The sequence below is a fragment of the Aedes aegypti genome, chromosome 3 (genome assembly GCF_002204515.2).
Source record: "Aedes aegypti strain LVP_AGWG chromosome 3, AaegL5.0 Primary Assembly, whole genome shotgun sequence".
NCBI lineage: Eukaryota > Metazoa > Arthropoda > Insecta > Diptera > Culicidae > Aedes > Aedes aegypti.
Window position 1 is genome coordinate 341,030,716 of NC_035109.1, and position 12,713 is coordinate 341,043,428.

At 36.0% G+C, this 12,713-nt stretch overlaps 1 protein-coding gene across 2 annotated transcripts; it reads left to right on the top strand.

Annotated features, from left to right (window-relative positions):
- Nucleotides 1-327: 327 nt before the first annotated feature.
- Nucleotides 328-1,758, top strand: LOC5577478 (60S ribosomal protein L10a). Of its 2 annotated transcripts, none has more exons than XM_001656454.2 (3): nucleotides 328-405; nucleotides 635-790; nucleotides 1,113-1,758. In XM_001656454.2, the coding sequence occupies exons 1-3, from the start codon at nucleotides 401-403 to the stop codon at nucleotides 1,603-1,605; spliced, it is 654 nt and encodes a 217-aa protein (XP_001656504.1). In that variant the 5' UTR covers nucleotides 328-400; the 3' UTR covers nucleotides 1,606-1,758. The 2 variants fall into 2 exon arrangements, with proteins under 2 accessions (XP_001656504.1, XP_001656505.2); XM_001656455.2 differs by having other exon boundaries at nucleotides 369-405; nucleotides 635-1,014.
- Nucleotides 1,759-12,713: the final 10,955 nt, after the last annotated feature.

Genomic DNA, 12,713 nt, shown 5'->3' on the forward strand with positions numbered 1-12,713 from the left:
AAATACCCATCCTTTGACATAAACTGCCTTTACCCGTTAATGAGTAAACAGGGTTTACCCATTAAATGGGTAGAGGCACTTTTAACGGAAATGGGTATTTTTTCACCCATTAAAGGGTAATCGCAAACAACCGTGAATGGAAAATCAAATTTTGACCAAACGATTTGATGAATTGGTTCACAGCCTTTACCTCACACGAATCGAACTGTTCACATCTCATTTTGTTGCGATATTGAAAACCCACTGGGAGCATGCAATGCTGTCAGCGTCCCGCGCGGTGCTGTCACTCGAGCTGCTATAATTTTATGCTCGCAGAAAATCTCTTCTGTTTCCGGTCTCCACTCAGTCGATCTCTTTTCACTTGTAGTCGTCGTCGAGTGCGGTCGCACAACGCAGCATCATGGCGTAAGTATTTCTAATATTTTTTTTTCTCTTACAATGTGCTTCTATTATAACTGATCTTAAAGTGGATGGCTTTTAGCGAAAATTATCGTTTTGTATTACGTTATTCACAAATTAAGCAATATAAAACTGATCAATTTAAAATAATATGCTCAAAATTCAATGCAATTTTCGCTGGTCGATTTTCAAGGTTATGTTCTAATGAGTGCCGCTTTTTCTCTTCTACTTCCAGAACCAAAGTGTCGAAGGATATCCTGTACGAATGTGTGAACGAGGTGCTGAAGGGCTCGAAGAAAAAGCACCGCCGCTTCCTGGAGACTGTTGAACTCCAGATCGGACTGAAGAACTACGATCCCCAGAAGGACAAGCGTTTCTCGGGCACTGTCAAGTACGTTTCAACCTGATCTTCCGGTGGGTGACCCCACATTGGTTGAGAAATCAGGAAGTCTCCCTCCACGGGGAGACGGACCTGCACTCAGGGTCTTAAAACAAATGAGGAGGCTTGGTTTCGATGGCATTCTACCCTGTGTGGGTGTCGCTCGGACCTCGCCGAACCCCCTTTTGCTTCTCCTTGATTAACACTTGTTCAAGAGCTCTCATCCGTCAGCGGTGGTGAGTTGGAATAATCCCATTGACCCGTCTCCTGATAGATTTGTGTTTCCAAGTGAGTATGAGATTATTAATCCTGGATTTGTTTTTCCTCCATACAGGCTAAAGTACATCCCGCGCCCGAAGATGCAGGTGTGCGTCCTCGGAGACCAGCAGCACTGCGATGAGGCCAAGGCCAACGACATTCCCTACATGGATGCCGAAGCGCTGAAGAAGCTGAACAAGAACAAGAAGTTGGTCAAGAAGCTAGCCAAGAAGTACGACGCTTTCCTGGCTTCGGAATCGCTTATCAAGCAGATCCCACGTCTGTTGGGTCCCGGTTTGAACAAGGCCGGTAAGTTCCCGGGTCTGCTCGCCCACAGCGAATCGATGGTGCAGAAGATCGACGAAGTCAAGGCCACCATCAAGTTCCAGATGAAGAAGGTCTTGTGCCTGTCGGTTGCCGTCGGACACGTCAAGATGACCCCGGATGAGCTCGCCCAGAACGTGCATTTGTCGATCAACTTCCTGGTTTCGCTGCTCAAGAAGCACTGGCAAAACGTCCGCTCGCTTCACATCAAGTCCTCGATGGGAGCCGCCCAGCGTCTGTACTAAGATTGGATGGAAACGGAGCGGTCCGGATCGCGGTACCATTTTACGGTACTCGCCGGGATCGCCTATGATGTACGTATGTTACAAACTTCGGATAGACCTATGCGTAAGTAAAATTTTTGCAATTTAAATACAACCGGATCGTTGCAAAAGAAATATGCCGGCTTGTCTCATGAAAGAAAGCCATAAAGTTTCTTCGTTCGCTTAGTTCAGGGGTGCTCATCCTGTGAGTAGGATGAGCAGACGATTCAAAGAATCTTCTGTCAAATTCGTTTTTGAACTTACGGTGCGGCCATAGTAACGCGTCCGTGAACGCGATGCGATCAAAGGATTTCCTGTTGTTGATATTCTGCTTTGCGGGCTCGCACACGCGCACGCATCGCTCGACGCGTTTACTATGGCAGCGCCCTTAGGCTGGCACTGTACGCAACCCGTTGATTTGTTTGTGTTTATCACAAACCTAAAAACGAACACATTAAATTCAAGGCTGGTAGCGGCTATAGCGGCTGGTCACCTATACGACGTATAGATTATGAAAAACGATAATTTAAATTAGTTTCCCGAATTGCAACAGCAAGCCAGTTATTTCATTACTCGGAAGACAAATATAGGGAGCCAGATTCTATGTAATCTGGTCGCACCGGCTTAGGGGTAGTCAGATTTATGGGGGAGGGGGTGGTGTTTCTTACGCGCCATACAATTTATTTTTAATTGTCATACAAAAAATCTCACCAATGGGGGGGGGGGTATTTGAAAACCCCGAAAATTGTATTACGTAATTATGGATCGCTCCTTGTGTGCTCTTTTCCTTTCTTTCTTGTTGGACAATTTCGTCCACACTGATGGCAACACAGTTAGTTTCAACATCAATCGAGCCAGGCAGTAATGACTTCTGATGGGTTGGAGGAAAATTGTTCTCAACCCGGTGCTAGGCAGCCATGTTTTCGTGGTCAGCATCAAACTCAAGAGCAACAACGTACATTGGCCTAATCATATTAGGGAATTTTTCCTCCAATACTAAAATGTGTTTTAGCTAATCACATCAACCCGAATTGACTTGCTGTACTGCAATCCAATAGTTTGCAACCGTTTTTTTGTTCGAATAACTGTTGTTATGCGAGAAAAGAAATTTTCCGGAGAAAAATATTTCGCCTTCATCGATTGTTATTCCGCAAACGGTTCTTTGTTTACAAACATTGAGCTGTCAGTGGGAACCACTTCCCAGTGGGAACCAGAGATGTTTGCTCGTTATTTTTCAATGGGGTTGTATGGGCGGTGTCAGGAGGCTGGTTCTCAAGAATTACTTTGAAACGGTCGTACCTGTGCGTAGTGTACTTTCTCTTTTTACAATTTTGTCCGCACTATTGGCAGCACGGTTAGTCTCAAGCTACAGTGCTCATATTTGGCCACAATATGCATCATACTAGAGCGCTTCTTATAGTTCAGGCAATTCGGTCGAGAAAACCACCATGTGAATTATGGAAGTGCCAAAGTAGCACTGCACCGTACTAAACAATCACGCCTCGCACAGTTCTATGTTACTAATAACTGGCGCTGATCAAGAAGATTTATCTACTGCGTATTTAGTTTTTGAGCGAATATGAGAAAAGTTGGATAATACAGCCAAACGGTTTCAATAAAAAATAGTGCACATACTACTAGCTACATAATTGCCCCACCAATAACGTTTCTTCGTGATACGAAATTAAATAATGACAAAAACTAGACGTCAAGTTTTTGTCATGATATAATTTCGAATCACGAAGAAACGTTGTTGGTGGAGCAATTATGTTGCTAATAGTATGTGCACTTTTTTATTGGAACCGGCATAGAAGGTTTGGCTGTATTATCCAAAATTTCTCATATTCGCTCTAAAACTAAATACGCAGTTGATACATCTTCTTGATCAGCGCTATAGATCTATTCGCCATATCAGTCGCACTAGCGGGTTATTCGTATGCAGGTAGTCTTCGGGAATCCAACGCGTTTGTAGTTCTAGACCAGGCCTGCCCAACCCTTTCAAACCACGAGTCAAATCGCAGAAATAATTTTTTCGTCGCGGGCCACATTTTAAAAGCATAAATATTCCCATGAAGTCTGACAGAAGCCAGTAAATGAAGTTCATGTAATCTGACAAAAAGCAGTGAATGGAGTAAATTTAATTTGAAGAAATCGAAAAATAGATCATTGCTGTTAAGCATTCTGCTGGATATTGTGAGAGTCCCTTCCAAAATTAATAATTATCTAGTCCCGAATATTTTGAAGAATCCACACTAGAAATTTTGGATCCTGTGAGACCAATGCCCAAATTTATTTTGAAAATCGTGCTCTGAATTCTGTCACAATCCGACCTAATATTACAGTTAAACCTCCATGAGTCGATGTTCGATGACTCGATATCGACTCATGGAACCATACTGAAAACACAATTTCATGGTTACTACGATGGCCCCTTGAAACAGCTTTCCAAGGCATTTGTTTCCACAACTCGATGGTCCCTTCAGATATCGACTCTTGGAGGTTTGACTGTATTAGCATAAGCCGGAATGTGGTAAAATCCTAATCAAGTGTTTACGAAAATCTTGTTCAGAATGTTCAAGATTTTACAAGAATCGTGCCAAGGACTAGGATTTCTTAAGAACCTAACTCAATGATAATTTTGAAAAGCCACCTAGAAATCTTTGAAAATAAAAAGTATTTCAAAAGAAACCTGCTTAAACAGGGTGTATACTACCTGGAAAACCCTGGAATTTTCAGGGAATATCGTCTACACTCAGGGAAATTATTTTGAAACAGTAATAGATGGTAGAATATGAGGTTTTTGTGATCAAAAATCTTCTCAACCATAAATTTTATCGGCTGCGCCGCTAACAAAACGCTAGTCAGTCCTTTTAACATTTTTTAATTAATCAGTATAAAACATATTTAGACAAGGATTCAGAACTTAAGGTTGCCAAATTGGAAATGTTCATGAGCAGTTGATAAGTTGAAAACTTAAAAATAATACAAAATTGTTTTTTTTTTTCGTGCATCAGCAGTTGATAAGTTGAAAACTTAAAAAAAAATACAAAATTGTTTTTTCGCCTCTTATACAAAATAAACACCTGGAGCAAAATTCTAGAGGCTCCAGAGAAACCAACAAAACCTATTAAGCGACTATTCCACAAGTTCTTAATGATATTTTTCTCAGATCTTCAGAATGCTTCAGGATTTGTAGTAATTTCTTTTTGAGTACTTTCATAAATTTCATCAGGGATGCTACCTGTGATTTTTCAATGGATGCTTAGAGGAATTTCTTCAGGATTTGGTCCAAAAATTTTAGAACGCCCTAGGGCAAACGCTCCCTTAGTGGAGGTAGCTCCAATAGTGGAGGTAGTGTTTTGACATGTTTCGCACTTTTTTATGGCTATGTGATATTTTTCTATGATGTACGATGTGAAAATGATACAAGTTATCGAAAAATATTCATGAAATTTAACCATAAACCTATTTTAAACAATTATTTTGCTTAAATTTTTTGCTCCTTTGCACCTATAGTGGTGCACCAGTACCCATAGTGGAGGGTCCCATAAGAAATCAATGGTTTGCGCCACTAAAGGAACCATTCTTAAAACATACCTCCACTAAAGGAACAGTGTTCCTATTGTTGGTGCAAGGCTTTTTGCAGGGAAATTTCAAATGAATCGTGATTTTTATACATTTGAATGATAGAAGGATTTGTGATCTAGTGATTGATACGCTAAAATCATATAATTTTTGATTTTATCATCATGTTTTAGCAGTTTTCGCTTAGGTGCACCACTAATGGTACATTTGCCCTAACGCTTCCACAAAAGTTTATTCGTTTCGACACTTTTCCACAAAAACCTACATTAATTCCTAATCCGATTTTTTTCATTTATTCCAGGCATTTTCGTAACGAATTTTTGAAATATTCATCCTCGATTACTTTCAGCAATTGCTCAAAAAAATCTTCTGGCATTATTCGATGATGTCTATTATAAACTAGGATTCCTCAATAAGTTCTTCCAGAAGTTTCTCTTGGTATGTCTCCAGCATATCATCAAAATATTGTTGCTGCGGTTCAAACATTTCTTGGATATTCTCTGTAAAATTAGCCAATCTTTTAGATTTTTTAAAACTTCATTCAAAGTTCAGAGATTTGGTCCAAATACTTCAATTATTTTCTTCAAAACGTCTTGTAGAACATTATTTGGAGATAATATTTGTTTATATATTAGGAAGAACTTCATTAAACATTTAGGAGGTCTTTCAGAGATCATCGAAGGAATTCAAGGAAGTTGTACTTAAAACTCACACAAAATTACTCCATGATATATTTTTTCGAAATTCAACGCAGGTTTTTTATTTTATTTTTTCCAAAACAATCTAAAAATTTTGCTTGAAATTTGGATAAATGACTAGAAAATATATAAAGATTCCAACGAAATTTCTTCAAAAAGAAAAATGGAGGAATTACTGTTTGAATTTTTGAAGATACTCTATACAGAAATGTTGAGGAAGTCCTTAGAAAAATTCCAGATTGAATTAATGAAGGTACCAAATATTTTTTTTTTTTTTTTGTATGAATTATTTAGAAAGTTCATGAAAAATTTCAAAACACTCCTGAAGAGATCTGCGGAGTAATACGTGAAAGAAATCTATAGTAAATCAAGCTGTTACAAGTATTACAAGTATAATTTTATGAGAAATTCCAAAAAGGGACTTATAATTATACATAGAAAAATGTTTGTTCAACATAACAATCAAACTCTCATCTCGTGCTTCCTGTTAGGAATTTCTTATTATTTATAATAGGGGCAATGGGGGCAATATGAGCCACCCCGGTTTTGATCTCAAAAACAGTGTTTTAATGTCTAGTGTCATTATGATCTGCTAAAGCATGCCTCAAATAGCCACCACAATAAAAACCGTAAGAATATTCGTTTGAACACTCAAGAAATTTACAAAAATGTACAAATTTGTTCTTCTTCATGAAAAGCTTATAATTTTGGCAGTTTTCAATTAAGCCTATAAGACAATTATATTTATAATTCTGGTAAATTTTACCAATCCATTGAAACTTCTGATCATAATGAACAGTTCGTGAGCGAAATTAGATTTGTTCGTGAACAAAATTTATGAAAAACAATATATTATTTTCAAGATGAAGCCACCTAGATTTAAGCAAAACAAACAATGTTTTGAACATAAAAATGTATTGCCTAAATATACCAGATTATTTTTTTACTGCATAGTCATCTTTATGTACCATTACAAGTGGAACACTTTGCTAGAAAATACGTTGAACCAAGTATCGCAATTTAGTGCTAGTATAACATGGTCTGTTTACTATGTACTATGTATCTTTAAAAAATAGGCCACTAGAATCAATAATTTCAAGCAAAGCTAATACAATTTCCTTTCCAATAATGTACTCTTCATCACTAACTCTTCTCTATACTGTTTTAAATAAAAATCATTCGATTGAATGAGGTGGCTCACACTGCCCCGTAGGGTGGCTCATAATGCGTGGTCATAAAAACATGGTTTCCAAAAAGTCCCTGAAATAATTTCTAGCATGACTTATGATCTCGCCCTAAAAGCCATTGGTAACCATGTGTGTAGCTCAGTGTTTCTGAGTATTTGGATGGATTTACACGTTATTTAACAACGTTATGGTGAAGAAAGGATCATTATCTACCTGCCGGTGGTGTTGGTTTGATTGCCTATTTGTTGATTTGCTCAGAAACAACAAGCTACACACGTGGTTACCAATGGCTTTTAGAGCGTTATCCCAGATTACGCGAGATTTGTAAGTTGATGTTAACATTAATTATCGACGTAACATTGAAGATAACATTTTCTAGTACAAGTCACTTGCATTTAAACCATAATTTTTGCTGTTTTTCTATGAATTCTGTGTCGTTTTCCTTAGACGGCCCATATTGCCCCGATCACCCCTATATGTATGGCCTCGTTTTTTTTATAGAAGTGTCTAAAGTAATTATTTCTAATACGATCATACTACCAGCCTTAATTTCCCCAAAGAAAAAATGCAAAACGCTCCCCAGAAAAATATTGTGGGTACGTCATACACCTGAATCCCATTTTAAGAGAAAGGATATGATTTTCTTTTCTTTCTGATCATTGGATAAACATTTTTGATATTCGTGATAAATAACAAAAAATCACCAAAGTTTTTAATTTTTTATCTAGATAAATTCATTTTCGAAGATACCTTTCATTTGAAAAAAAAAATTTATTCATCTTAACTTAACTATTCGTATGTTTTGCGGAATTTCTTTAACCTAGATTTTTTTTAACCTGGAAAACTCAGGGAATTTCATTTTTGTTAATGAGTAGACACCCTGGATCTATAATTTATACTAGAAAAATGTGTAGGTAGATTCTGCCTGCAATCGTATACAATAATTGTGTACCTAATAAAATGAATGAATTGTTCTGCTTGTTTGGCAGGTGTTCAATTGATGTGTTTGTGTATTGTGTGTGGAAGGTTAGATATAAGTTTGAACAGCCAAGAGTACCCATTTCCTTGATCTTTGTTTAGTAATTTATTGTTATTTTTTTGAAAATGTGTTTGCTTCCCGCTATGTCAAACTTCCAAGAATGTGAAATATGTCGTTTAATATCTGTTGTGTTCAGGAAATACTGTTCATTGTCAATGTGTCTTAGTTTGCTTTAGTAACTCATTCTACGTGTTCTTTAAAACGTGTATTGAGAGTTCGTTTTGTTTGTCCTATGTATATTTTGTTACAGTGGTTGCAAGTAATTTTGTTTACGACTATACGTTTGAGTTGTCGTTGGTCTTGTGTCAGAGTAGTTACGTGAACGTATGTTCTCGTGTTCTTTTGTCAATGATATGTTGTATTTTTTTTCTTGTGTAACCGTTTAATTTTCCTTTTTCAAAAATGTTGCATGTCTTCTACCAGTTTCACTGAGGGGGATTGTCAGCATTCGATGTATCATGTGCTTGAAAAATGACATTTTGTATTGGTGTTAGTGATTTGATGTGTTTGGAATAATACGTTGAGTGTTAGTTGGTGTTCTATACATATTACGTTATTAATCAAATATCAAGGAAATGGATACTCTTGGCTGTTTAAACGTATACCTAATCTTCACACACACAATACACTAACACATCAATTGAACACCTACCAACAAGAAGGAATTCGTAATTTTGACAATTCTTTCATTTTATTAAGTACACAACAACAGGGGGTCGTATACGATTACAGACCGAATCTAGTTCTAACAAACCTACACATTTTTTCTAGTATAATTAATAGATCCATGCGATGTCTTCAAGTCGAACACTCGAAGCTGAGAAAGTCTGTAAGTCGCATACGAAATAGGCCTATCTCAGGGTGTCTACTACCTGGAAAAACCTGGAAAACCTGGAATTCTCAGGGAATTTTATTCAACCTGGAAAAAACCTGGAATTCTCAGGGAATTTCGGCTATAATCAGGGAAATTATTTTGGATCTTTAAAACAAGGTAGGATATGTCCTTTTCGTGACAGAAAATCTTCTCAATCATAAAAATTTTCGGCTGCGCCGCTATCAAGACGCTACTAAAAATATTAAGTCCTTATTTTTTAATAAAGATTTTATTTATCCTACATAAAACATAAACTTATGATTGCAAAGTTGGTAAAGGCAAGTACAGTTCCCATTCACAGTTGGGTGTCGTTTATAAGCATATGAAACTTGGTGGGAAACATTCGCAATTTATTTACAAAAATGTTTTGACTATTCCACAAGTTCTGGAAGAAATTTCAAGGAATGCTTCAGATAGTGATTCTTTCTGAAATACCATTATGAGCGTCTCCAGGGATGCTGCCAGCAATTTTTCAAGTGATGTTTAAATGAATGAATGAAAGAGAACTGCAACATTATTACCTCAAGTAATTTTCACATAGATTACTCTGAAAGAAAAAAGACAGCGATTATCAATCCTGGATTTCCTCCAAGTCTTTTTCCACTGATTCATTCACCGATTTTTCCAGTTGTTAGTTATATGAGATTCATTCTTTGCACAAAAGTTCATTCCATAGTTTCGATATTTTTGCAAGAAATCCTACAATAATTCTTGCGTCGTTTATTTTTCATTTTTCACATGGATTCTATAAAACAATCATCCACGGTTACTTTCAGAAATTGCTCCAAAAATTTCCTCAGGCCTTAAGGTGAAACATCTGGGAAACGAAAGATGGCCGGCAGAATGGCCGACTTCTCCCCCTACTCACGTTTTCAAAGGCACAAACCTGGAGAAATAGTTGGCAGACGTTCCTGATCTTCTTATTTTAAGCTTTTTACCAGTGCACCAAGCCAAAATAAAAAGTGCGCTGTTGTGAGATGCTTTCTTCGCGAGATTTGTGCCTTTGAAGTTTTAGTGCAATCTTAGAATTTGAGTCCAAACTGTTTCACCTTAATCCTATGAAATCTTTTATGAACTTTTCCAAGAATTCCTTAAAAAATTCAACCTGGAATTCCTCATTAGGTTTCTCCAGAAATTTCTCTCAGAATATCTCCAGTATTTCATCAAAATGTTATTGCTATGGTTCAAACTTTAGTCTAATAACTCCGTGGATTCTTCAAAACTTCATTGAAGGTTCCACATAAGTTAGCTATTCTAACTTTTGTATTTTTCTAATTGTTCATACTTAAATTTCTTCAGGGAGTCTCTTCGAATTTGTTTAAAAAATCTTGTAGGGCAATATTCAGTGATTCGAGGTTTTTTTTTTCAGTTATATTAGCATTTTGTTAAGAAAATTTTGAGAATAATTTCGTCAAGAATGCATAAGTTCTTTCAGAGATCCTCGTAGGAATTCATCAAGGCATATTAGGACTCACACAGAAATTTTCTTCCACGCGGATTATTCTCAACATATCCTTCTGAATCCTTGACATTTCCATGGAGACATCTTTAGAAGAACGACTAGATTTTTTGAGATTTCTTTGGAAAATTAAAATAATACAGGAATTTCTGAATGAATTTTGAATTTTGAAGATGCTCTAAACGGGAATGTCGGAGAAAGTCCTAGGGAAATCAATGGATATATTTCTTGAGAACATGAGACTTCCTTTGAAAATGTCTCCAAAGGTATGAAGGGATTCCTAATGGAATCATCGAAGTAGTTTCTATGGTTATCCTCAGAAAAACTCCCGATTGAATTCTTGAAGGTATCAAAAACTAAATCCTTGGTAGAATTTCTTATGAAGTTCATGAAAAATCACAAAACAAACTCCTGAAGAGATTGTTGAAGTTATATGTGAAAGAACTCCACGGTAAAACGAGCAGTAATACTTGTCGTAATGTCAAGGGACTCCTTAGAATTATTCTTAGAGAAATTTCTGTTCAAATGAGAAACCAAAATTTCATGACGTGGTTCATGTTGTTTTTTATTATATTTTTAGTCGTCTCGTCCCTTTTTGTTTTTTTTTCAGACGAGAGGTATCTAAAATTCTCTGAATTCTAAATCAAACGCTATGAGACCCGATTTCCCCAAGATATCACCTTGGAAAAAAAAATACAAAAGGCTCAGAATTCCATTTTAAGGGAAAGGTTTTTCCCTTAGGTTCAAATAAACTATTTTCTACATCTGATTTTGATGATTGAAGGCACTTTGAGATCATTCGAAAAGAATAATTATTTTTTGTGGAAATCACATAAAAATTCCCAAATTTTTAATTATTTTTTCTTATGTTGTTTACACGTTTCAAAAAACTGAAAATAAAATTTGTGTTTATTAAAATGAAAAATACTTATATGTTTTATGTTAATTTGAGTATTTTTTTGTTTAAGTGCTTTGAAACACCTTTTTTAAATAAGCTTTTAGTCATGTGAAATGAACTATTCATCAATCATTTATGTTTCTTGGAGAATTTCCAGAATATGGAATCGTTTTATTAAACCTGAAAAAACCTGGAAATCTCAGGGAATTTCGTTTCTGTAAATGAGTGACACCCTGATCTGTCAAGATAAGCTACATCTTAGAGTTTAAAGGTAGGGGCGATCGAGGCACTATGGGCCACCTAAAGAAAACGTCATGGAAAGCATAGAAAACAGCAAAAAATATAATTTAAATTCAAGTAACTTGTAGTATAAAATATTATCTTCCAAGTTACGTCGATAATTAATGTTAACATCAACTTAGAAATTGTTTTAGGAACGTTTTGGAAAACCATGTTTTATGGCTTATTTTTGATAGATACATAACACATAGTAAACAGACCCTGTTATTCTAGTACTGAATTGCAATACTTGTTTCAACGTATTTCCAGCAAAGTGTTCCACTTGTAATATAAAGATTACTATGCTGCAAAAACATAATCTGGTAGGGGGAAGTCCTCTGTGCTCGGACAGTTTTCCAAAAACTAATAATGATACAAAGATTTAAGTATTCCAGGATTATACTAAAACACATTTTTGCAGTGTACACAAACTATAACGTTTTCATGTCCAAACGTAAACAATCAGTAGCTGTAATATGTTCCACCCTGATTCGATCTATTGAAACAAATGTGAAACGAAAAAATGTGTAGACATACTACCGTAAGGACGCCATTCACCGCTCATTTAACAGCATTTCAACACATTAAATTCTGTCAAAAATCGGTTTTTCGATATTTTTCGCAACTTTTTGCGCTAGACACAAGGTAAAACATTTGTTTTTGTAGGAAAGAAGTTGAAATGTGAACAACGTATAATGGTACTATATAAAATGTATGCCAATGATACATGTGTAGGGCGCCATTCACCGCTCATCCCAAGTATGAGGCTCTATAAACACAACTAGTTGGAACTAATTTACTTTCATTAGCTGGTTGTTATCTTTGAACTATAGTACAACAGCATATTAGAGCGTGGCAGTTTAGAAGCATTTTTCGATCTGCCATAATAAAATCATTGCTCAACTCATGTTTACCGCCTTAAACAACCTAAAATTATTTTTTATAAATAGTATATAATATTAAATCATATGAATTTCATTCTGATATATTCCATTCTGGTATACTAATACATGCTGATGACTTTTATTGCAAAAATGTGTTTTTTCAAAATAATTCAATGAGCGGTGAATG